Source organism: Sus scrofa, chromosome 10, assembly GCF_000003025.6.
Source record: "Sus scrofa isolate TJ Tabasco breed Duroc chromosome 10, Sscrofa11.1, whole genome shotgun sequence".
NCBI lineage: Eukaryota > Metazoa > Chordata > Mammalia > Artiodactyla > Suidae > Sus > Sus scrofa.
Genome location: NC_010452.4, coordinates 48,099,514 through 48,127,051, shown reverse-complemented (window position 1 = coordinate 48,127,051; position 27,538 = coordinate 48,099,514). Strand labels below are relative to the sequence as shown.

The 27,538-nt window shown below is 39.0% G+C and overlaps 1 protein-coding gene across 4 annotated transcripts in view; it reads left to right on the top strand.

Annotated features, from left to right (window-relative positions):
• Positions 4,830 to 27,538, top strand: part of PRPF18 (PRP18 pre-mRNA processing factor 18 homolog (S. cerevisiae)) — a 59,994-nt gene continuing 37,285 nt past the window's right edge. Inside the window, exons 1-5 of one of the 4 annotated variants that reach the window (XM_021063991.1) lie at positions 4,830 to 5,022; positions 17,033 to 17,110; positions 17,226 to 17,252; positions 20,536 to 20,640; positions 24,991 to 25,104. In XM_021063991.1, the coding sequence (XP_020919650.1) occupies positions 4,957 to 5,022; positions 17,033 to 17,110; positions 17,226 to 17,252; positions 20,536 to 20,640; positions 24,991 to 25,104 (390 nt within the window). In that variant the 5' untranslated portion in view covers positions 4,830 to 4,956. 4 annotated transcript variants of the gene reach the window in all.

The following is a 27,538-nucleotide window of genomic DNA, read 5'->3' as shown; positions in this document are numbered from 1 at the left end:
CCTCTGGGTTACTCTGAGGCATGCAGAAGATGGAGGACCACTGTTTGAGATTATACAGTTTTCAAAAAAGAAGTTACGTTCTATCCTTTAGGACAGCAAGAGAACAAACCCAGTCATCCCAATTAAATTGGCTATTTCCTCCATTCTCCAGAAATGACAAATGACCTCCTAGGATGGGTTATTCCAACAGGAATAATCTCATCAATCATACACATATTGACTTTTGCTATTTATTTTAATTTCTGTGAATATGTTTTCCACTGCTCCTATAGCATGTGGAAGTTCCCAGGCCAGGGATCAAACCCGTGCCACAGTAACAATGTGCTGGATCCTTCATTTTTATTTTTTGATTTTTAGGGCCACACCCATGGCATGTGGAAGTTCCCAGGCTGGGAGTCTAATTGGAGCTGCAGCTGCCGGCCTACACCACAGCCACAGCAACTCAGGATCTGAGCTACATCTTCAATCTACACCACAGCTCATGGCAACACTGGATCCCCAACTGACTGAGCAAGGCCAGGGTTTGAACCTACTTCCTCATGGACACCAGTCAGTTTCATTATTGCTGAGTCACAATGGGAAGTACAAAATGCTTGATCTTAATTGCCAGGCCACTGGGGAACTCCATCTGTGAATACTTTATTATTTTTTGTTTGTTTCCTTTTTATAGCTGGACCTGTGGCATATGGAAGTTCCCTGGCTGGGGGTTGAATGGGAGCTGTAGCTGTGGCCTGTGCCACAGCCATGGAAACACTGGATCTGAGCTGCATTTGTGACCTATGCTGCAGCTTGAAGCAACACTGGATCTTTAACTCACTGAGCAAGGCCAGGGATCGAACCCCCATTCTCATGGACACTAGTTGGGTTTTTAACCCACTGAGCCAGGCCAAGGATTGAACCACATCCTCACAGAGACAATGTTGGGTCCTTAACCTGCTGAGCCACAATGGGAACTACCATGTGTGAATACTTTAAGTAGCCCCATACATGCTACAAAATGCTATTAAATCATATTTATCTTATATAATTTAACTTTTAGCTAGTAACATTTCATTTATGCCACAGAACCTAATGTAGTACAGAGCTCTCAAATGGCATTTAATACTTGATTGAATAAATATGAAGCTTAAAAAAAATTCTTATCCTGGAGTTGCCATGGTGGCGCAGCAGAAACGAATCTGACTAGGAACCATGAGGTTGGGGGTTCGACCCCTGGCCTCGCTCAGTGGGTGAAGGATCCGGCGTTGCCGTGAGCTGTGGTGTAGGTTGCAGACATGGCTCAGATCTGGCGTTGCTGTGGCTGTGGCATAGGCTGGCAGCTACAGCTCCGATTAGACCCCTAACCTGGGAAACTCCATGTGCCATGGGTGCGGCCCTAAAAAGACAAAAAAAAAAAAAAAAAGAAATTTTCATCCTATCCTTTATTTTCTTTTACTGGCATTATTTAATATTTATTACGAGAGAGTTCTCATTGTGGTTCAGTGGGTTAAGGACCTGACATGGTGTCCATGTGGATACAGGTTTGATCCCTGGCCTCGCTCAATGGGTTAAGGAACCAGAGTCACCACAAACTGCAGTGATTGCAGATGTGGCTCGGGTCCAGTGTTGCTCTCCTGTGGTTTGGCTGGCAGCTGCAGCTCCAATTCAACCCCTAGCCTAGGAACTTCCATATTCCGCAGGTGTGGCCCTAAAAAGAAAAGAAAGTTTTATCACACATAATTTCTAAAGTATCAATGCCACAATTTTATGAAAAATTTCAATAATAATTAAATAAAACACAAAATGACTGCTCCCTGAATTCCACCCCCCCAAAATTATGGAATTTGTATAATTATAGTATAAAGCAGAAGAATTGCCAGGGGTTCCATTGTCAGATGAAAACGTGATATTTTGATATGTTTCCTTCCAATTATTTTTATCGGTTTATATGCTTTTCTTACTACATGGAGATGATACACTACATTTCTAGTTTTGTTATCCTCCTTTTTTTTTTTTTTCCCTAAGCCCACCTGTGGCCTATGGAAATTCCCAGGCCAGGGATCACATATGAGCTGCAGTTGCAACCTATACCACAGCTGTGGCATCCTTAACCCACTCCCCTGGGCTGGGTATCTGGGTATCAAACCTGTGCTTCCTCAGAGACAAGGCCAGATTCTTAACCTGCTGCCCCACAGTAGGAACTCCTGTTATCCTACTTTTTTTTTTTTTAAACATAATGGATTTTATTACTGTTATCTTACTTTTAAAGTAAACATTATGTCATGAGCATTCTCATATCACTGAATGTGTTTTAATCATATTATTCAGTTGTATGTGTGAACTATGACTTTATTTAGTCATTCCTCCATTTATGACATTTGGGTTGTTTCCAATATTTCCTTTTTTAAATAACTGTCGTCGTGGAATGGGATGAATATTTTATTTTTATTTTTTGGCTGCCCCAGGGGATATGGAGTTCCTGGGCAGAGGATCAGATCTGAACCACAGTTGCAACCTATGCCACAGTTGCAGCAATGCTGGATCCTTACCTGATGTGCTGGTCTAGGGATCAAATCTGCATCCCAGAGCTGCAGAGATACCTCGGATCTCCTTGTGCCACAGAAGGATCTCTGGGACGAACATTTTAAAAGTGAGTCCTTAGAATCAGGACTGACTGGTTTGCTTGAGTGTTTCTAAGCTCCCCTGGTCATCTTTTCTCAAACTTTTATATTGAAAAGATACTCATCAGTTTGCTTGTTCATGTATTTCTCCTTCCCACTTGTCCATCTCGTGCCTTTATCAGGATTTAATGCACATGTTTACATAAACATCAAAATCAATGAGAGTCTGAAATTTTAAAGAAGCCTATTTACAGAAGCTACTGTCTTCTCTGGTTTACACTAGTATCTCCTATCTGGCCAGCTGTTCCTTTGTGTTCTCTATAAGCTTCCATTACTGTTACAATCATATATGTCAATCCTTCAGGTTTTTGTGTTGTGATCTTTAAAGCCTTAAATCAGGAAAATGGTAATAAATTATTATTTGCTCATTGAGCTCAGGATACAGAAATCCATGTAAGAATGTGACCATATTTCTTAGCTCAAGGACCTTTTCTTTGTGAAATATCTTAAGCTTTCAAAAGCCCTAAATATCAGCAAAGCATCTTAGGTCAGAGAGTTAATTAATTGACTATGCTGATTTATATCTGGGAAAAGTCAATTATCTTTAAGATGAAATATAGCCCCCACACACGTATACAGTAAAACTCCTTGGTAACGCCAGCTGGAGATTGGCACTTGCCATCGACCTCTTCAAGGATGATGTCATGAACCACTGTTGTTGCTGATCTTCAACACCCCCTGAAAGAGTTCAGGATGGAGACCAGGACTGAAGCACTCTGTGCTCTGGGAAAACTTGCAGAATAGGTCTTCAGATAGATATTTTCAGGGGAAGACTTTATGAGCCCAATTCTTGCATCTCCTCCTATCTAGAAAAGCATAAAATCCTTCATGGTGCTGTCTGCTCCTCATGACTAGCATCAGCCTTGTGCAAAATGTGTGTTTGGTTGCATGTACCTCCCCTTTCACCCAAGTCCCATTTACTGACGTCCCCCCTACCTCTTTGGAGCAGTGTCTCAGAGCACCCTGAAATGCTGCCTCCTGGGCTATGGTCCTCACTTTGCTCCAAATAAAACTTAATTCACAACTCTCAGGTTGTGCATTTAAAAAAAAAAAGTCAGCTGTAAATTGAAACAAACAATTCTCTTTCTTTTATTTTGTTAAACCATCTCACCCATTATCAAATGACTGAATAGTATTTCTTTCCCTTTTAGTGTGGACAAAGCAACATGCCATATACTGTTCATTTATGACTTAACCAGAAATTTAAAAACAGCTTCAGAGTTCCTGCTGTGGCACAGTGGGTTAAAGACCCAGTGTTGCCTCGGCTGTGGCAGAGGTTGCAGATGGGGCTTGAATCAGGAACTTCCATATGCCACAGCTCCAGCCAAAAAAGGAATAAATAAATAAATAAATAAATAAACAAACAAACAAACAAACACAGCTTCAATGGCATAGAAACAAAAAATGCATTGTAAACAGTTGTTAGGGTCTTTTAAAAATTAAAATCTCTGATAACATTTTGGTCCACTTTAATTGTTCTTCTTGGATTGGTCTTTAAAAAAAAAAAAGAATTTCTGATTAGACCTCCAATCATCTCACTGAAAATCTTGATTGCTGAACACATTAACTAAAGAAATTATTTCAGTTTGTTGGGGTAAATGTTCAATTATCACCAAAATATGTAAGCAATCTAGAACTCAGGTAGGAGAGACAAATTTACCTCAATGTATGTAGTGACTAGCCTATGTTTACAGGAAATTCACAGACTAGCAATGAATACCTTTTACTCTATACTTATGAGATGGTATATTGTTCAGGGTTTTCTTACTCTAGCACATTAATTTGGTAAGCAGGTAACTTCAGGAACTCTGCTATGAACTCCCTCTGTAATTAAGGATCTGGCCTTAATTAACGTAATTGAAGTGTTCGACTAAGAGGTTTCTTGCACCTGAGCTAGTAGGTACATGCAAGTATAGTTATGTCTTCCTTTTTTTATTGAAGTATAACTGACATAGTTATAATAATTTAACTTAAAAATGCAGCATCGATTCAGAATACTCGTATTCCATTTCAGTTCACGTTCATTGCATCTTTACTAATGGAAACTACAAGTGTGCTGTTGGAGGATGCCGCCAGGGGCGCTAATCCACAATGGCTTCGTCAACAATAGGTAACCCGGAGCGCTCTTTCCCCTCCTCTCGCTCAACTCAGCTTCCGCCGGAAGTGGCCATGTAAGTTGTTGTCGTTCGGTGTTTGGGTTCACTTCATGTAGTAGGTGCGCGGCGGCTGGCTGGGTGGAAAGGTTTGGTCCGAGGAGCCGCAGAGGGGCGACTCGAGCTTAAAGCCGGGCAGAAAAATGGACGTTCTTAAGTCCGAGATCCTCCGGAAGCGGCAGTTGGTGGAAGACAGGAACCTGTTGGTGGTGAGGATAGTTGGGGTCATGGGGCGTTGGCGCTGGAGGAGCTGAGAGTTTGCGTGGGGGAGGGGTTGGGGGAGGGCTACGGTACTGAAAGGGTCCTTGCTGGTGGGGCTTAGCCAGAGCCCCGCCACTGCTTCGGAGTGACTCTCTCTAGACCCACTGTGCCGTCGGTACTCACTCTAGAACCTTTGGGATGGAAGTGTGGGAATTGTAGGAAAAACCGAGATTTTGGAAGTCCCTCCCCTCTCCCCCCAACTGTTGCTTGTAGCCATTCCCATATGTAGGTATTCTTGCGACGTGTCCCATTTCCACTTCTGTCGTTTTACGAAGGATTTGTGCCCAACTGGAATGTAAAGGAAGAGCCGATTCGGAATTACTCCTTAGAATTCTTTGGTTTCTTTCTTTTAGTGTCAGAAGTTCTTAGATAACCGAAGTAAAGCGAATCACCGAAGTAGTAATTAGTAAAAGTTGACTGTGCGCACACCAGCAAACAATCCCAAAAATCAGTTCGCCACCCAAAACCTGGAATGAGGCCCAGGTGTAGGTTGTTATAAAGCAGCTTCTATGATGGGGAGGCAGTGACTGTTTTTTCTTCGCAGTGCTCATATATTAGAATTTTGTTAAATGATAGGGAATTGGCTAATGGTTACTTCATATCGTTTTGGGGAAACAGTTTTAAGTTTTGCTTATGATTTCCAGAGGCTTAAGCAAGAAATGGCTCAAGTCAAATTAGTCTTGTGGGATAAGCTAAATTGAGTTTTGACTGAATTGATTTTGTCTGGAGTGTTTAAGGCTGGTGTTTGTGTGTGATTTTAACCTCAGTAAAACCCAATTTAAAAAGGTTCCCCCACACCCCCAGCATATACAAAAGCTAATTGACGAGCTCTCGTCACTAAAGGAGAAGGTTAAGACGCGAGTTAGTAAAGAGGAGAAAGAATTACCTGATTGTAGAACTTCTTTCTTGAACCTCCATCATGGACGGATCACAGCATTTGGTGTCAGGATCTCTTTCTACTCATCCAGAATTATTGAGGGTCCCAAAGGGCTTTTGTTGGTGGGTTTATCAATATTTACTGTTAGAAGTGAAAGCTGAGAGGTTTTAAAAATGGGTAATTCAGGAGTTCCCGTCGTGGCTCAGTGGTTAACGAATCCGACTAGGAACCATGAGGTCACGGGTTCGGTCCCTGCCCTTGCTCAGTGGGTTAATGATCCGGCGTTGCCGTGAGCTGTGGTGTAGGTTGCAGACACGGCTCGGATCCCGCGTTGCTGTGGCTCTGGTGTAGGACGGGGGCTGCAGCTCCGATTCTACCCCTAGCCTGGGAACCTCCATATGCCGCGGGAGCGGCCCAAAGAAATAGCAAAAAAGACAAAAAAAAAAAAAAAAAGGGTAATTCATTGATCACAATCAGATCAATCAGAATTACTGCTTTTCTGAGTTGTGCGGCTTTTCCATGTGTTGACATATTTCATTACACAGTATTTTTAATTTTATTTTATTTTTTTGTCTTTTTGCCATTTCTTGGACTGCTCCCACAGCATATGGAGGTTCGCAGGTTAGGGGTTGAATTGGAGCTGTAGCCACCGGCCTACACCAGAGCCACAGCAACGCGGGATCCAAGCCGCATCTGCGACCTACACCACAGCTCATGGCATTGCCAGATCCTTAACCCACTGAGCAAGGCCAGGGATCGAACCCGTGACCTCATGGTTCCTAGTCGGATTCGTTAACCACTCAGCCACGACGGGAACTCCTACACAGTATTTTTTAAAAGAAATCACATTACAGGTTAGCCCTTGAACAACACGAGTTTGAACTGCATGGGTCCACCTGTAGGCGAATTTTTTTTCTAATGAATACTACAGTGCATGCATGACGGAGGTTGCTTGAATCCACAGATGTGGAATCCAGGGTATAGAGGGCCAACTATGAAGTTATGGGGGATGTCAGACTGCTTGAGGATGGGAACCCTAATCTCTTAATTGCCCAAGGGTCACCTGTGTTTAATATCACCACCAATCTTATGAGAAATTCCTTTAGGTATTGGGGAATTGATGGGCTTATGGTAACAGATCTAAATTGTCCCCCAATTTTTTTTTTTTTTTTGTCTTTTTGTCTTTTGTTGTTGTTGTTGTTGCTATTTCTTGGGCCGCTCCCGTGGCATATGGAGGTTCCCAGGCTATGGGTTGAATCGGAGCTGTAGCCACCGGCCTACGCCAGAGCCACAGCAACGCGGGATCCGAGCCGCGTCTGCAACCCACACCACAGCTCACGGCAACGCTGGATTCTTAACCCACTGAGCCAAGGGCAGGGACCGAACCCGCAACCTCATGGTTCCTAGTCGGATTCGTCAACCACTGCGCCACGACGGGAACTCCAGTCCACAACTTTTATTTTCACTTGAAAGCTGGCATTTTGTCATAGAGAGGAAATACTGTATCACTTGTTTCTGTGAAGTGGCAGAATCATTTTGTTCAGTTTGGGGATGTTTCCTGCCCAACACCCAGGGTCTGAATAACTGTACAGTCATTTCTTGATATCCATGGAGGATTGGTTCCTGGACACACCCCACCATCTCCACTAGGGTACAAGACATGCTCAGGTCTCATGTTTAAAATGGTGTAGTATTTGCATGTAATCTGCACACATCCTCCTGAATACTTAAAACCATCTCTAGATTACTTAGAATACCTAATACAATGTCAGTGCCATGGAAATAATTATAAATACAAGGTAAATGCCATGGAAGTAGTTTGTGGGCACAGCAAATTCGTTTTACTTTTTGGAACTTTCTGGAATTAAAAAAAAAATTAATTTACAGCTCATCTCCCTAAGTGCTTTTCCTTCAGATACCCATCATACATTGATATAAATGAGATGTGCTTTATGCATACTTGCTGTTTTGTCACACAGGATATTAAAAAGATGCGGTCAAGGACCAAGACTTAATAAATTAGTAATTTCACTACTTCATCAAGGAGATAGTTGAGTGAAATTGCTACCACTCCTCCATTAGTGCTTAGCATTTGAAGTGACAGCTGGTACAGTTTGGTGCTGCTGTCTTGATTCTTGTGATGCCTTCAGGAGGCTTACCATTGCTTTTCACCCTCGGTGTAAATGGCAGCAGAGAAAACAGGCAAGTAATGCCTTGGTACTGAAAATAGTCTTGGAGTATTGCGCTTTGACTGAACTATTTTTGTCTGCTCGGGAAACTGACCTCATGGACCATTGCAAAGGGTCTTAAGGACTCCAGAGGTCTGTGGACCACCTTTTGAGGACATCCAGCTTAGGTGTTTGGATGTAGTGTATGATTGATGTTTATGATGTAGTGTAAGCAAATTGTGATTGTTAGCTTGGCAGCTGGCAAATTTCATAATTGTTGCAACTTTATAATCAATTAGCAGAGTAGAGTTAATTGAATGTTATTTAGCAAATGGAGGTGGGGGAAGCTTGTCCATATATTTGTAACTTAATATTTTTGTCTCTAACTCAGGAGGCTTTTTCTTTAGATAAGTAGTTTCAGAGTATTTGAAAAAGCTAATTTAGATGTTGGAACACATAATGGGTGTTAGAAAGGGCCAGGTGTTAAAATCTAAAGTACCTTAGAGGAAAAATTGAATCATGAAAAGGTCAGCTTACGCTCAGGGTTTACAGCAGGTGTGTTTGCATAATCAGGTTCTTGGTCATGGAAATAGACCAATATTTTAATATGATCAGTTAAAAAATTACTGATTCTACATAATTGTTTGTGATGTATCATCATATATAAACTATTTTTCTGGGAGGTCTTTCATTTTGTAATTTGATAACTCTGGCCAGAAGGTAAGATTGATTTCCCAATTAGGACCAGCAAAGGGTGGACGTGAAATGAGGATAAAAACACTGAAAATCGTAGTTCTGGTAATAGTAACCTGCCAGGTGATGGAGAATGTTTTGTATCTGAAACTTCATGTGATTTGTGCAGCAGTTGTGTAAAGTTTACAGTTCCTACCACTTACTGATGAGGGAATGCAAGCTTGAAGAAGTGAGGTGATTTGCAGAATCGCACAGCTGGCAAGAGACAGAGCCTGAATTTGAATCCATCTCTCCCAGTTGAAAGCTTGCTCTCTTAACCATTACAAACAGGCTATTTATCTTTACCCTGTAAACCTGGGGTTTGTCTAAGAATTAAATTACTTTAAAATTAGATTTTAACATAACGTGATTTGTATTTTTCAAAGCACTCTGATATGCTTTCTCATTGGAGCTTTACAACAATTCTGCTTGGTGCCTAAGGCGGTTAATGTGCTCTTTCCATGGGCATTGAGGTTGAGGTTACATGACTCTCCAAGTCCCAGGCTAGACCTCCAGTTGCCCACTTCGTGGCTGAGGGCTTCTGCGTAACGTTGGAGAGTATGTGTTACTGGACGCCTTTTCTTTTTCATGCCTGCGAATACAGTCATTTGGTTCAAAGATGTATAGTTTTATGCAGAATCATTCTCTTTATAGCCTTTTATCTTTCTGTGTCATAGTGTCTGTCAACAACTTTCAGACTTTTTTTTTTTTTACTGCCCCAGCCATGGTAAGAAATATATATTTTGATCTGATATATATGAAGAAAGTTTCATGCAACATTTCTTTCCTTAACTCCATGTGTGTCTGTCAAACGTTTCATTGTTTTAGTCTGTTCTGTCAATTTTTTAAGAAAAATTTTAGTTGGGAATCTGAATTCCTTTCATTACCCTTTCTGTAGCTTTGAAACACCTGTCTTAGGTTGCATTGTTTTCCTAGAAGTGCCACCTCCTCTTTGGCCATTTTGAGTGGTGTCCCAACTTTTTTCTTGTTAGTCTGATAGTTGGGTGGTAAGTCCTCTGCCTGATTAATTTCGTTTGGCATAATGCCTTCCAAGTCCATCCATGTTGTTGCAGATGGCATTATTTCATTCATTTTTATGCCTGAGTAGTAATCCATTTTGCATGTAAACCACATCCTATCTTTCCATTCATCTCTTTATGAGCACTTAGGTTGCTCCTATATTGTGCTGTTTATTTTGAAACAGCTTTACTGAGGTATGATTGATAAGACAATAAACCACACATTTGAAGTGTACAACCTGGGGGGTTCCTGGTAACCTAGTGGTGCTTTCACTGCTGTGGCTTGGGTTCAGTCCCTGATCTGGGAACTGAGGTCCCACATCCAGTGGCTGCATGTGGTGGCCAAAATAATAAAAATAAAAATAAAACTATTCTCACATAAAAGGTTTCTTAAAAAAAAGCACACAACTTGGTTTTACCATGTTGACACCTGTGAGGCTATCACTGCAATGAGGAGAGTGAAAATGTTGGTCTCACCCCAGAGTTGCCTGTGCCCCTTTGAATCCTGCTTTCCTGCCCCTCCCTGTGCCCTACACCCCCTGTTTACAGGCTGCCATGGATCTGCCTTCTGTTACTTTAACATTAGTGTGCACTTTCTAGAATTATGTAAACAGAATTGTTCAATATGTTCTCTCTTAGTTGCTTTCTTTTCTTCTTCTTTTTTTTTTTTTGTCTTTGCTATTTCTTAGGCCGCTCCCGCGGCATATGGAGGTTCCCAGGCTAGGGGTCGAATCGGAGCTGTAGCCACCAGCCTACGCCAGAGCCACAGCAACGCAGGATCCGAGCCGCGTCTGCAACCTACACCACAGCTCACGGCAACGCTGGATTCTTAACCCACTGAGCCAAGGGCAGGGACCGAACCCACAACCTCATGGTTCCTAGTCGGATTCATTAACCACTGCACCACGACGGGAACTCCAGCTGCTTTCTTTTCAATCAGCCTAATTTTGAGATTCATTCATCAGTTTGTCTGTATCGAGACTTCATTGTTTTTGTTACTTGAACAGTTTCCCACCATTGTGTGGCTATACCCCAATTTGTTTATTCATTAGCTTGATTTTTTTTAAACTTTTTATCCAAATACAGTTGATTTATTGTGTTGTGCCAGTTTCTGCTGGATATTCATTAGCTTGTTGATGGGCATTTGGATTGTTTGCATTTTTTGGTTATTACGATAAAGCTGCTGTGAACATTGGTGTACACACGAGTACATGTTCTCTTGAGTACATGCCTAGGATTGGGATGGTTGCATCAAATAGTAAGATGTGTTTAAATGTATTTAAAAAGTTTGTGTAAGATTGTTATTTCTTGCATATATTTTTACATAATTTTATATGTAGTCATATGAATATATATAATTATGAAGCAAAGAGATTTCACCTGTGCAAGGTAGATCTTGGTATAGTTTCCTTCTTTTGGCTGCACCCACAACATATGTAGAACTTCCCAGGCTAGGGATTGAACCTGCTCCACAGCAGCAACCAGAGCTACTGCATTGACGACACGATGCTTTAACCTGCTGTGCAGCAGGGTAACTCTGACCTTGGTAGTTTTCTTCTTTGGTTGACATCATTGAGATCAATCATCAGTGACTGCCTAGCACTGAGAAAACAGGGCCCCTTGAAGGCTTATAGTTCTTTTCCTTTGAAAAGCATTGTCTCTCTTTAAATTGTGTTGGGGTGCCCACACATTTGGCTTATTACTTCAGATTTTTTATGGTTTATTTCCATTGTTCAGCAAGAAACTGACCCTGCCAGGTGGTTTGTGATCTCACGTGTATTGTTTTGCTTTGCATGTCCAGGCTGCATATTTGTTAGCTCTTAAGTGTCTTTTTGTAGAATTCTTGATGATATTTGTGTTTCATTTACATAAACACTAAAAACCCTAATCTGATTGAAGGAATGTTGATTCTCATTAATGAAATGGTGACGATCGTGTTGCATGTTTTAATGTTACCTCTCCTTCTTTAGTAAGGGCCAACAGTCTGGGCTGTGTGGTAGAAAAGCTTGTGTGCTTTAGACCTGGGGATCTCAGGCTTATCATCCAGACAGCACAACTTGGTCAGAGTCCAAGAACATTTGTGAAGCACCTCGCAGGAGTTGGACTCTGTCTTTAAATGGAGAGGCGCTCTTTATGTATACCCTCTTAAGCTTGTTTTTAAAATCTGTGGGGGGTGAGAGGCCCAGTGGAAATGTTAGGTGCTTTAGGAGAGAATCCAAATAAATTTACCATCAGTTCACATGCTGTCTTAAAATCCATACCAGCTACTCACAGACTTGTGTTTGCAGGACTCTAGTGTACATTCTGTCGTTAATTCAAAAAATTTTTTTCTAATCTTTTACTTATTTTTTCCCAGGCCAGGGATCAAATCTGTGCCACAGCTGTAACCAGAGTCATAACAGTGACAATGCTGGGTCCTTAATCGGCTGAGCCACAGGGGAACTCCTTAGAGTGTATTTTTTTTATTAATGTGTAGTTAATTTACAGTGTCCCTTTAGTTTCTGCTGTACAGCAAAGTGACCCAGCCACCCATACACACCCTTTTTTTCCCTTCTTTCCTTTGCCATCCAAGAGACTGAATACAGTTTGCTGTGCTATACAGCAGGGCTCCATCATCCATCTGTTCTAAATGTAGCAATCTGCATCTATGAACCCCAAACACCCTGTCATCCCCCCTCCGTTCCCCTTCCCCTCTGGCAAACACAAGTCTGCCCTCTATGTCTATGATATGTTACTGTTTTGTAGATAGGTCATTTTAGACTCCACATTTAAGTGGTATATGGTGTTTGGCCTTCTCTTTCTGACTTACTTCACTTAGTAAGAGTCTCTGGTTCCATCCATGTTGCTGCATATGGTATGATGTTTGTCCTTTTTTATGGCTGAATAGTATTCCATCGCATATATGAACCACATCTTAATCCATTCATCTGTCACTGGGTATTTAGGTTGTTTCCATGTTTTAGCTATTGTGAATAGTGCTGCAATGAACATACGGGTACATGTATTATTTTTTTCAGTGGAAAGTTTTGTCTGGTATATGCTCAGGAGTGGGATTGCTGGATTGTATGTAGTTCTATTTTTAGTTTTCTGAGGTTCCTCTATACTGTTTTCCATGGTGGTTATACCAGTTTACATTCCTGCCAGCAGTGTAGGAGGGTTCCCTTTTCTCCACACCCTCTCCAGCATTTGTTGTTTGTTGATTTGTTAATGATGGTCACTCTAACTGGTGTGAGGTGGTACCTCATAGTAGTTTTGATTTGCATTTCTCTAATAATTAGTGATGTTGAGCATTTTTTCGTGTGCCTTGTGGCTATCTGTATCTTCTTTGGAGAAAGGTCTGTTTAGGCCTTCTGCCCATTTTTCTATTGGGTTGTTTTTGCTGTTGTTGAGTTGTATGAGTTGTTGGTTAGAATGTATTTCTGGATAATTACTTTATTGGAAATTAAATATGAGACAGTAAAGTGTATGTTTATTTTCATTGTATGTTAACATAAATAATTTATGAAAACTGTGTTTCCAAAACAAAAGAATTAGTCAGTGAGAAAATGGCATATTTTACATTTCACAAATGTCTTTAATCTCTGGCATGTTAGAAGGCAGATTATCCTTTCTCTCCTTTCACACCTGTTGCCATCTGTTATTTTTGCTCAAGTATCTGAAGAAAGTTCAACCTGAAACAGGTAGTTGGAAAAGGGATTATTTAAATAGCCTTTTCAGGTAATTGTGAATGTTCTTCTTTGATACTACACCCAAACTGGACAAGTGGTAAGTTTCTTAAAAATTAGCTAAGAGTTTAGATTCTCACCCACATCAGTGGACTTTTCATACATTAAAATCCATTGATCTGTTCCGTTCTAGATCTGTTGCCTGTGCATAATTTTGTAACATCATGAGCTTTTCTTTGCCTTTTAGTTTCCTGTTGTGTTCTTTTTTTTTTTTTTCCTTTTTTTTTTTTTTCAGGGCCACACCCGAGGCATATGGAGGTTCCCAGGCTAAGGGTCAAATTGGAGCTGTAGCTGCCGGCCTACACCACAGCCATAGCAATGTGGGAACCAAGCTGCGTCTGTGACCTACACCACAGCTCACAGCAACACTGGATCCTTAACCCGTTGAGCGAGGCCAAGGATCGAACCTGCATCCTCATGGATGCTAGTCAGATTCGTTTCTGCTGAGCCATGATGGGAACTCCACATTATGAGCTTTTCAACTTTGCTGAGTTAGGCAGAGCTACTAAATGTTGATGTATTTCATTAGAGAATATTTTTAAAAATCATTTTTTTAATGTCACTGCTGATTTCATCAGATAAGTACCGGTACGCTATCAAGTTCACAGTGATGGATACCGGTTTTCTACCATTCTAATTTTTGCTTGACAAGTGGAATTTTATCCTGAGCAATAAGTTCTGTCATTGTTTTCCTTTAGGTAACAGGTTTGCTTTGTTTAGTTTGAGAAAATGTTTGCCAAATAACCAGTTGCACAAGTGCTTTTCTTTGAGAGGACTACTCTACTTCATTATGTAGCAGAAGTGTTTCATGTGTTTCATTTCATTTTATCATACCAGATATTAAAAGGCCATGTATTCAAGGGTTGAGATTAAGTAAAATTGTACTTTATCAAGACATTCTTAAGAGAAACTGGCCTTTTTGTTTTCCTGTAAGTGCACGGTGGTAAAGAATATAGTGACCACTGGTACATAAACAGCCTTTATTTCTGCTAAAGTTCCAGTAGTTTTTTTCTTCATCATTCCTTTTGTACCATCAATGCAAATGTGAGCACAGTGTGGGGGTGGGGGCACATAATGTCTTAGTATTATTTTGAGAATAAATTTGACCTTGTGGAACCTCTCTAAAGGTCTTAGGGGCCCCCAGAAGTGCACATTTTGAGAATTGAGAAGTGATGTTCTAGGCTTAAGGTTTTATTCAGTGTGTTCAATGGAATTGAGACATGGCAGTAAAAGATAGCATAGTTCAAGATTGGACTGTGGTCTCTGGCCTGGAGAGTTCTTTTACGTTATTCCTGCATATCAGCTCTTTCTGAGAGGCTTCAGGACGTGTTTGTCAACTCATTTATTTGAAATATGACCAGTACATGCTGTGTAGTCAAAAGAAATTATGATGCTAAAATGCGTCTTGGGAGTGAAGAACTTAATCTTGGAATACTAGATCAGCATAGGATTTAAGGACCAGAATTCTGAGTCTCATTTATGAGGTTCACTGAGTTCAGGGAACATTGCCTGACTTTTCTATTTCTCAGGTTTCTCCCCTCTGCAGTGGGATTAATGTTATTTGCACCCACCTTTCTCAGAGTAGTTTTGATGTTCAGACGATGCCATCAGTTCCTTACCTCAGATAACGTCGTTATCTTTATATATGTAAGGCTGTGCTTAGTATGCAACAGAGAAGTTGTTAATATTTAGTGAGTTAATGAACTTAAGAAAACTGTTAATTATGAACTGTTAAACATACACACAAGTAGAGTTGTGTAATGAACGCCTGTCTGTCTTTCCCCTAACAAATATAACTCTGGAAAATAAGAACATGTTATTAGAGTTAAGATCACATCCAGCAGAATTAAAATTGGGTCCTTAATATTAATACTTTCAAATACTCCTCTCATGTTCAAATATCCTCAGTTGAATTAAATACGTAGATAGGTTTTTTTTTTTTTTTTTTTTTTTTTTACAGTTGATTTGTTCAAATCAAATCCACACAAAGTCCACTTACTGCATTTGTTTATGATAACTTGGTTTCTTATAATCAAGAACATTTTTGTTTCTCCAGCTATCTTACTTTAAAAAATTTATTTATTTTTCCCACTGAAGTTTTCAGGCTAGGGATCAAACCTCTGCCAGAGCAGTGATAACACTGAATCCTTAACCACTAAGCCACCAGGGAAACCCCCCCCCCCTTTTTAATGTATAAACTTTGGAGAAACAGACTAATTTTGTAAAATGTGCCAGTGTTTGGTTGCTTCTGAGTGGTATCAATGAGCTTTTTCCTCTATTTATTAAGTTTCTAGTAAACTGGAAGTTAATTGTTTGATTCAGTTCTGAATTCGATTTTTAGGGAGAACACTTATTGCTGTGTACTTCGTATGTGTTTCACGTAGGAGGTGCAGTGTTTCACCGATGCCAAACTTGATTAGTGGGTTCAAGTATGGCAGCCTGGTCGTACCATTGTTCACCACTGGCTTTTCTAATAGTGGTTTTAACATCTATTGATGGTCACTGTCGGAGTGAGCTTTCAAACTTTGAGGTGCTAAATACATGTGTGGAGGTATTATTAAGGCACTGCCATGGTTACTACAAATAGATTAGGGCAGTATCTTTATTTGAGCTAAGTCATCAATGAAATAATAAGAGGCAGAGCTGTGGATAGTAACAAGCCTCTGGATTAGGGACTGTATTTTTTTTATTATAATTGATAACACAGTATTATGTTTCAGGTGTACAGCATAGTGATTTGATACTTTTATCTGTTATGAGATGATCAAGGGACTGCATTTTAACAGCATAATTTTACGTATAGCAGGGAAAGAACTAGCACTTTTCCTGATGCAGTAGATTTAGAGCTTGTCTTTTAACATCATGTCTTTAAAACAAATACCTTTCAAGCATATTTTTACTAAAAAGACTCTCCAAAACCATTCTACATCTACATTATTTTTAAAAGTTGATTAATACAAATACAATTAATTGACTGTTACAGTAAGCTTCCAGATGGCAAAAAAGAATTGAGATAACACCTTCGGAGCTCTCTTGGTAATGAGACAAGATGTGTTGCTACCATATTTTTTGTTTGATTGGTTCTGTTTGGAGAAAGTAATTAAAGCATCCCATTCTATGTAGTTCATAAGAATCTGCTTGTAGAAGTTGAATTTAGACACTGGGAAATGAAATCAAGACAGTGCGAACATTTGGAAAATGTGGTTGGTGTCTTCTCTGTGTTGTCGGATATGCCTGTTAAAATGGGTGCTGCAAGAAAAATACCTCATATTTAGATCGTGGTGGGGGACAGTTGGTGTGTTCGGGAAATCAGTATAATCTCTTTGGGGCCAAAAAACTACCAGTTCTTGAAAAACTGAAGACTGTTCAGGTTATTAATCAAGGTGCATGAAATTTTATCCAAAGACATATTAATAACTTACTTCTTTCTTCACTAGGAAAATAAAAAATACTTCAAGCGTAGTGAACTTGCAAAAAAAGAAGAGGAAGCATATTTTGAAAGATGTGGCTACAAGGTAGGAATGCCTACTTTTATGTTAAATTATATATTTCTGAGTTTAAATTTATACAGCTGTTGGTAAAGTGACAAAACAATTGATCTCTGTTCAATTTATCAATGTTATACATTAGCCTATAAATGAGAAGCCGTCTGGAGAGGTATGAGTTTTTGTTTTTTCTTTTATTTTTTAATCTTGAATTCAGGAAAATACGTGCATGACTTTTGGCTTGGAATGGTTTGGCTTTCTGTGGACAGCATGAAGTGGCTTGAGAACAAAGCTTGAATTGATTTATTTTTTTAAATTAAGTCTTGGATCTGATACTACCTCCTTTTTATCACCAACACCACTCCTCCCCCCACCTCTCCCAATAAAAGTCCATTTTTAAAAGGCTCAAAACATTTTATTCATTTGACAGCAGTGCCATTAGCAGTGGTATTTTCCCTGCTTTCTCCTGAGTATTTTAAGTCATTGTTTTTATGTTTGCAGTGTTAATAATCCCTTTGGCCTTAAGTACCTCTGCCTGAGGTAGAGTGTCATTGTGTATAATATCACATTTCAAACACTGCTTAGTTTGTTAGATAGAAAATGTGATCTTGAAATATTTGTTAGAAATACGTGATCTGGAATTCTGTTGTGGCTCAGCAGAAACGAATCTGACTAGTATCCATGAGGACGCAGGTTTGATCCCTGGCCTTGCTCAGTGGGTTAAGGATCCAGTGTTTCTGTGAACTGTATGTCCCAGGCACTGCTCAGATCCCAAGTTGCTGTGGCTGTGGCGTAGGCTGGCAGCTACATAAAGCTCTGATTCGACCCCTAGCCTGGTGACTTCCATATGCTGTGGGAGCGGCCCTAAAAAAAACAAAAAAAAAAGAGAAAGAAATACATGATCTGTTTGGAAGACCTTGTGTACTTTAGAAGCATGACTAAAATTACCTTTTAGATTACCTAATTAATAATGTATTGGGGTTTTTATTGGGAGGGGTTAAAGGTTAAGAGGTGAAGTTATGTTTAAATTATTTTAAAGGAAGACTGTATCTAGTTTAGTAATTTTTTAAACATTTCAGAGGTTCTATTGAAATATTTTTTTTGAGTCACAAATTTGAAATGAACTTTCTGCTTGTGAAACATTGATATAAGATAATATTCCTGTGCATGTAATGGGGAGAGTTCTAGAAATCTTATCTGGCCTAGCTCTTCTAGAAGGAAGCATGAGGAATGCATATGGTATGTATATGCCTTTGGTTTCATTTTGTACTTTTGGGAGAGGGCAGGTGCTAAAAATGTAGTTGTATTTCTGATAGGCTTCTAAAAAATGAAAGTTTATATATATATTTTTTTTTGATATTTCCCACAAATATATTGATTTCATTTGCTTCTAGTTTAGGAAGTTAAAATACATTTTATGTCAGTAACCATCACGTAGAAATTCAGAAAGAATTCTCTTCTCCTTGCTCAGCATTATCACATTCACACTTGACCTAGAATGAGAGTCACTTACCATGGGTTTAGTTTGCTGACTTGTTGCTTTCCCAGATTCTTAAATTTGAACCTTTTCAACTTTTTGATAAGGTAGGAAAATAATTTAAAACCTCGGCAGTTTTGCTCTGTTTAGTTTGTTTAAGCGATACAGTGGCTGCTTATGTAGAGGAAGGCACTGAAGCAAAATGATGATGCTGAAGATATTGCTTGTAACCTTGAGTGGAGCTGACGAAATCTGTTAGGTCCTTAAAGCTGTTAACTAAAAAAAAAAAAAAAGCTATTAACTGCCATTCTATAATTAAAAATGCTTTTCATCCTAAGATTTTGGGAGAGAAATATGTGTTTTTATGCTTAAAAAGAAAGCACATGGCTTTCTAAAGCATTTTTGTTATTTTCTTTTTGGTAGTAATGGGAATGTAGCATATGTTACTTTTATTCCTTTATAAAAACTTGTTACTGTTTTTTAAGGCTTGATGCTGATTTGGTTTGTGAAAATACGTAAGTTTAGTTTTTTATCTAAATTTTCTGTTAACATGGATTAATATAACCTTTAACTTTATAGAATCATAAATTATCTAATTTTGACCATATAGCCTTTCTTAACTGAATGTGAGTTTTTCTGTAATGTTGATTTTTTTTTTTTTTTTTTTTTCGGTCCTACTAGGGCTGCACTTGAGGCATATCGAGGTTCCCAGGCTAGGGGTCGAATCAGAGCTATAGCTGCCAACCTGCACCATAGCCACAGCAACTTGGGATCCAAGCCATATCCACAACTTGCACCACAGCTCATGGCAATGCCAGATCCTTAACCCACTGAGTGAGGCCGGGGATTGAAACCGCACACTCATGGATGCTAGTTGGGTTCGTTAACCATGAGCCATGATGGGAACTCCCTGATTTTTTTTTTTTAATCTTTATTTGGCTTTTCCTTTTTAAAAATTTTTATGGCCACACCTGCATCATATGGAAATTCCCTGCCCAGGGATTGAATCTGAGCTGTGGTGACCTACACCACAGCTGCGGGAATGCCAGATCCTTTAACCCACGGCCCTGGCCAGGGGTTGAACCTACACCTCTGCGGAGACCTGAGCCACCACAGTCGGATTCTTAACCACAGGGGCAACTCCTTTTGGCATTTTAGATTCGTCTTATGGTCAGATGGAAAACCACGTTTCAGTATCTTTTTACAGACCACACAGTGGGGCTTGTGTATTACTGACCCCAGTTTTCCTAAATTGTGACTTAGGTTGGAAAATATATGAAGAGACTTTTTTCCCTGCAGGTTCATAGAAATAAGAATGGCACTCTGTTCTTTGTGTGCTCTGAGTGGACAGGTGCTGGTTTTCATTATTTTCCCACAAGGATCCTAGCTCAGTTTGTGGGCAGGTTTTGTGTAGCATTAGGAGGTTTTCTTCCTATCCAGTGGCTACTCGTGCACTTGGAATGACACCTTTCAAAGATAAGGATAGAGAAATGCTGGAGCTTGAGGTTTTATAAGGTTTTTGTTTAGCAATTTTTTTCTATGGTTGTCATTATAAAACCCACAGCAAGGGTCAAATAACTTTGTAAGATGATTTTCTCAAAGAGGAGAAGCAAACCGATTGTTTTTTAAGAAAAAGTAAAAATCTTAGAGTGGAGGGAAAAAATGAGTCTACATTTCAGCCCTTTAAAATTTTTGCTTTGGAAACCATTGAACTTGGTCACTCCTCTGTAGCAAGAACGCTGTCTCCTGTGTGTGCTGCCCTCAGGGTGTCCATGAAATGGACAAGTGTGATGAGCTCTCACAAGCATGTGCATCAATTATGAGCTTTTTGCTGGGAGGAACATTTTGGGAAACTGCAGTACCTAAAACATTTTTAGTTTAATTTTGTTTAATAGCCATTGTCAGCCAGTAGACTGACAAATACTAATTACACTATATTTTAAAAGGAGAATTTCATTTCTTTTGGCTATTAATGTAGATACAGCCAAAAGAGGAGGACCAGAAACCATTAACTTCATCAAATCCAGTATTAGAACTTGAACTGGCAGAGGAAAAATTACCCATGACTCTTTCTCGGCAAGAGGTAAGTTTTATAAGATTTTAATTTTTTCCATTATAGTTGATTTACAGTGTTCTGTCAGTTTCTCCTGTACAGCAAAGTGACCCAGTCATATGTATGTATATATTCTTTTTCTCACATTATCCTCCATCATGTTCCATCACAAGTGACTAGACGTAGTTCTCTGTGCTACACAGCAGGATCTCATCACTTATCCACTCCAAATGCAATAGTTTGCGTCTGTTAACTCCCTACTCCCATTCCCTCCCCCACCCGCTTCAGCAACCACAAGTCTCTTAAGTCCATGAGTTTCTTTTCTGTTGAAAGTTCATTTGTGCCATATATTAGACTCCAGATACAAGTGATACCATATGGTGTTTGTCTTTTCTCTTTCTGACTTTACTTAGCATGAGAGTCTCTGGTTCCAGCCATGTTGCTACAAATGGCATGATTTTGTCCTTTTTTTGTGGCTGAATAGTACTCCATTGTATATATGTACCACATCTTCTTAATGCATTCATCTGTCAGTGGACATTTAGGTTGTTTCTATGTCTAGGCATTGTGAATAGTGCTGCAGTGAACATACAGGTGCATATATCTTTTTCAGTGAAAGTTTTGTTCAGGTATATGCCCAAGAGTGGGATTGCTAGGTTGTATGGTGGTTCTATATTTAGTTTTCTGAGGTACCTCCGTACTGTTTTCCACAGTGGTTGTACCAATTTACATTCCCACCAACAGTGTAGAAGGGTTCCCTCTTCTCCACACCCTCTCTAGCATTTGTTGTTTGTTGACTTGTTAATGATGGCCATTCTGACAGGTGTGAGGTGGTACCTCATTGTAGTTTTGATTTGTGTTTCTCTAATAATTAGTGATGTTGAGCATTTTTTCATGTGCCTCTTGGCCATCTGTATATCATCTTTGGAGAAATGTCTGTTCAGGTCTTCTGCCCATTTGTCATTTGGGCTGTTGTTTTCTTTGCCATTGAGTTGTATAAGTTGTTTGTATATTTTAGAGGTTCAGCCCTTGTCAGTTGCATCGTTTGAAACTGTTTTCTCCCATTCCGTAGGTTGTCTTTGTTTTTTTGTTTGTTTGTTTTTTTTATGGTTTGCTTTGCTATGGAAAAGCTTGTCGGTTTGAGTAGGTCCCATTGGTTTATTTTTGCTTTTATTTATGTAGCTTTGAGAGACCGACTTCAAACATTTGTATGGTCGATGTCAGGGAGTATTTAGCCTGTGTTCACTTCTAGGTGTCTTCAGGTGTCTTTCTTATGTTTAAGTCTTTAAGCCATTTTGAGTTTATTTTTGTGCGTGGTGTGAGGATGTGTTCCAGTTTCATTGACTTACATGCAATTGCCCAGTTGCTTGCTGTTGTCCAGTACCACTTGCTGAAAAGACTGTCATCTTCCCATTGTATCACGCCTCCTTTGTTGAGATTAATTGACTCTAGGTGTCTGGCTTTATTTCTGGGTTCTCTATTCTCTTCCATTGGTCTGTATGTCTGTTTTGGTACCAGTACCACACTGTCTTAATTATTGTAGCTTTGTAATATTGTCTAAAGTCTGGGAGAATTATGCCTCCTGCTTGGTTTTTGTTCTCCAGGATTGCTTTGGCAATTCTAGGTCTTTTGTGGTTCCATATAAATTTTTGGATTGTTTGTTCTCGTTCTGTGAAAAATGTCATGGATAATTTGATAGGGATTGCATTGAATCTGTAGATTGCTTTGGGTAGTATGGCCATTTTTACAAAATTTCTTCCAATCCAGGAGCATGGAATATCTTTCCATTTCTCTGAATCCTCTTTAATTTCCTTGATTAATGTTTTATAGTTCTCAGTATATAAGTCTTTCACTTCCTTAGTCAGGTTTATTCCTAGGTATTTAATTTTTTTTGGGTGTGATTTTAAAAGGTATTGCAATTTTATATTCCTTTTCTAATATTTCAATGCAACCAATTTCCCAATGTTAATCTTGTATCCTGTTACTTTGCTGAATTCACTTATCAGTTTTAGTAGTTTTTGTGTGGAGTACTGAGGGTTTTCTATATATAGTATCATGTCATCTGCATACAGTGACAGTTTTAAGAGGTGAGTTTATGTATGACTGTTTGGTGAAATAAAGAAAAATCTCCACAGCACTTGACTGTATCTTTAGTTCTTTCTAATAAATTTCATGTCATTATTTCCCAAATATGGTGACCTCTTGAAGTTCCTTGTTGCATTTCAGGTTAAGTATCCAGCATTGTCACTGTAGTAGCCTGGTTTGGATTCCTAGCCCAGGTACTTCCATATGTTGCAGCTGTGGCCAAAAAAAAAAAGACTTCTTAAACTAAAGTACTGTCTAGCCAGCCAGTTTTCTTCCTTAGGTTCTACTGTAATCTCTGCTTTTTTTTTTTTTTTTTTTTTTTTTTTTTTTTTTTTGGTCTTTTGTCTTTTTTTAGCGCCACAGCTGTGGCATATGGAGGTTCCCAGGCTGGGGGTCCAATTGGAGCTATGGCTGCCTGCCACAGCAACGCCAGATCCAAGCCACATCTGTGATCTACACCTCAGCTCAGGGCAACGCCAGATCCTTAACCCACTGAGTGAGGCCAGGGATCGAACCCACAACCTCATGGTTCCTAGTCACATTCATTTGCACTGTGCCACGATGGGAACTCCAATCTCTGCTTTTCTTGATACTGTTAAATTTTTTAGAGATTCTATCCTTATAAACTTTAAATACGTTCTAAGTAAGTATAATTAAATGCATATATTCTAAATAATTATACTTATTTGTCTCAATTATTTTAAATATTATACTATTTTGTAACTTTCTATTAATCCATATTTCTACGATGTAGAAAATATAGAGATCTATATAATTTTTTATGACTATAATGTCCTATATTTTAAAAACTACTCTATTATTTTTAATACTCATGTTGCAGCAGAACAAAGGGTGGGGGAAAAAACGTAATTGTAATGTATACATGTAAGGATAACCTGACCCCCTTGCTGTACAGTGGGAAAATTAAAAAATAAATAAATAAATAAATAAATAAATAAAAACTACTCTATTATTTTTAAAAGGAGTTTATGAATAGTTATTTGGATTGCCTCAGCATTTCCCTTTGATAAGTCATACTAAGATGAATATTCTCATACATGAGTATTAATATGATTATTTCCTTCTTAAAAATTTCTGGAAGCATATTCATACCAGTTCATACTCTTACCTGTAGTGTTCACCCATACCCTGGTCAATGCCAACTATTTTTTTCTTTAAGCAGCAGCAGTAACACAGTTTTAAGATGTCCATGTGAAAAAAGAATTCAAACTATATCCAAGGGTACACAACAAAAATGAACTTCGAGCAAAAGGAAACTTACAGAGGAAAGGAGTTTCACGTGACTCTAGAAGTTATGTGAAAATTAGGTGAAGGACTTGTGAATACTTAGCCTAGAGAGAGAACACTAGAAATTTTTTAAAAAGACCCATTGGCCACAGCTCTAATTTTGAAAAAGAATTGAATGTTCTCTGTGGTTTCATAAAGTAGAACTGAGTTAAATGGGTGTCAGTTTGAGGGAGGTAGGTTTTCATTTATTCTAAGAAGGAAAACCTACCTGCCAAAAAATGAAGTGTGATTTGTCAGGCAGGGACCTGATGAGGTGTTTTTGAGGCCATTTCTTCCTTGATTGGAGATAGCGCTAGATGACCTCTTACTTTTTTTTTTCTTTTAAACTCCCAAGTTTCAGTTAATCTAGTGGGAACTCCACCAGTGGCTTCTAAGTGTGGTACTATTTATGTTTCCAAATAAAGTTCTTGGCTTTTTCCCCCTTTAATTACAGTGTACTGTTTTAATTATTTTTGTCCTTTTTATGAAATATTTGTGTATAAAACATGTGCAGTATAGTGGGTAATTACAAAACAAACACACAACGATCACCAAAGTTGAGAAGGAATATTTTCAGCCTCTCAAAAGCCCTGTGCTTCCCCACCCCAGCCCCTCCATCATAACTCACTTTATCTTCTGAGGGACTGGTTTTTGGTTTTGATTTATTAGTATTACAGTGCTGAATTTTCACTGTCTGTGGTCACTGAGTTACCAGCTGACTCTGGGCTTAATTTTTTTTCTCTGTATGAATGTTATTACTCCTTTCCATCTTCATGGTTTTCTTACGAATTCAGTTGGTCCTTTCTGAAATACTGTCCAAATGACTTAAACTGTTAGGGTTATTCAAGATGTGACAATAGTTCAGTATATCTCTTCATAGAAAACTAAAGAGAAAACAAATATAACTTACTTTTATATCTGCGTTTCACAATGTGTTTGGTTCCTAAAATAGGAATTACTGTTACTAATTACATAAGGAATTAATATTGTTTGATTTTTTTTTAATAGGTTATCAGAAGATTGAGAGAAAGAGGAGAACCAATCAGACTATTTGGAGAAACTGATTATGATGCTTTTCAACGTTTAAGAAAGATAGAGATCCTCACACCGGAAGTTAACAAGGTAAGAAGTCAGAACAAAGCTAGAAGAATATCCCTCCACTGAATATAAACGGGAATAGTATGAACTCTGATGGAGTTCCAGGACTAATTGCGTCATTATAGGCATAAAAGGAAAAATAAAGTTACCAGATTACTGCTGCTGAATGTAAGTTTTCTTTAAATTTCTTTTAAAAAGCACTCATCTTAAGCCTGTAGTTCAGTGCATATTGAGAAATACATACAAGCCTGTAGCCACTACCCGAATGAAGATAGAGTATTTTCATTACACCCACGTAAAAAGTTCCCTAGCACCCTTCCTAGCTAGTCCTCATGTTCCTCCTCTTCCTCCACTGGGCAGTCACTTTTAAAAATTCTGTCCCCATCAATGAATGGTGTGTGTTCCAGTATTTCACTTTAGGTGGAGTCACAGGAATATCCTGGCTTCTTTTGCTCAGTGTGGTATTTTTTTAGATTCATTCATGTTAATTTAAAAATTTTTTTTTTTATTAAAGTATAGTTGATTTACAGTGTTGTGCCAATTTCTGTTGTACTGCAAAGTGACTCCAGTTATATATATGTATATATATATATACACATATATATATACACACATTGTTTTTGTATATTATTTTCCGTCATGGTCTATCCCAAGAGACTGGATATAGTTCCCTTTGCTGTACAGTAGGACCTCATTGCTTATCCATTCTAAATGGAATAGTTTGCATCTACTGACCCCAAACTCCCAATCCCTCCCCCTCTCCCTTGGCAACCACGTTCTCTTTGTCTGTGAGTCTCTTTCTGTTTTGTAGGTAGGTGCATCTGTGCCATATATTAGATTCCAGATATAAGTGATAGCAGATGGTCTTTGTCTTTCTGTCTTTGACTTACTTCACTTAGGATGATAATCTCTAGTTACGTCTGTCCATGTGATTGTTGATATTGGTAATTTGTTCCTTTTCATTGCTGGTGATACTCAGTCAGGAGTATATGACAATATGTTTCCAGTTTTGGCCTTTGAGGAATAAAACTTCTGTGAACATTCTTTTTTTTTGGTCTTTTAGGGCCGCTTCCAGGGCATATGGAGATTTCCAGGCTAGGGTCTAATCAGAGCTGTAGCTGCTGGCCTATGCCAGAGCCATAGCAACATGGGATCCAAGCCACATCTGTGACCTACGCTATAGCTACCACAGCTCACAGCAATGCCACATCCTTAACCCACTGAGCAAGGCCAGGGATCAAACCCGCAACCTCATGGTTCCTAGTCGGAATCGTTTCCACTACGCCACGACAGGAACTCCCTATGAACATTCTTACATGAATCTTTTTTTGGACCTGTTACTTCTTTTGGGTGAATATGTTTTTATCTCTCTGGTAAATACTTAGAAGTGAAATTGCTGAATAGTAAGAGTAAATGCATGCTCAACTTCTAAGAAATGCCAAAGATGTCCAGTATTTCATCAGTGTTTGTTATTGTTAGCCTTTTAAATTTTAATCATTGTCTTGTATGTGTGGGCGTATCTCATTGTGCTTTTAGTCACAATTCCTTGATAACTAAAGATTATGAGTGTCTTTCGTCCACTTATTGGCCATCTCTGTCTTCATGCAGTGTGTTTCTCTTGTTCATATTTTAATTGGGTTGTTTGTCTTTTTATTTTTGCATTGTAGGGGTTCTTTATGTATATTTTGGATACACATTGGTTGTCACGTATACAGATTCATGTTTTGTCTATTTTTTTCTAGTCTCGGCCTTACCTGTTTACTTTATGGTGTCTTTTCATGGGCAGAACTTTTTTTTCTTTCCCTTCCGCTTTTTAGGGCCACACCCATGGCTTATGGGGATCGAATCAGAGCTACAGCTGCTGACCTACGCCACAGCCACAGCAACACAGGATCCAAGCCGTGTCTGCAACCTATACCACGGCTCATGGCAAGGCCAGATCCTTAACCCACTGAACAAGGCCATGGATCAAACCTGAAACCTCATGGTTCCTAGTCAAATTAGTTTCCGTTGCACCATGAGGAACTCCCATGTGCAGGACTTCTAAGTTATGATGAGGCTCACTTTGTGGTTACTGCTTTTGGTGTTTTGCTTAATTAAGAAATTTTCGGAGTTCCCGTTGTGGCTCAATGGTAATCCTAACTAGTATCCGTGAGGATGAGGGAGCAGTCCCTGGCCTTGCTCAGTGGCTTAAGTATATGGCCTGCATCCTCATGGATGTTTTTATTTTCCTGTTTTTCTTTATTTTCAATCCTGTCTCAACTTTCCTAATCTAAATTCTTAGAAAGAGTAGGTGGTTTTGTAATGCTTCATTTCACCAATATTTATTTCTCTTTGACAACTTGAGTCACTTTCCTTATCAAAAGATAGTCTCAAATGCTAATGTAAACTGTGCAATTTTTGTTACCTGATTTAATTTTTCTAATATTCATCTTTCATTACTTGAAAAATTTTCTAG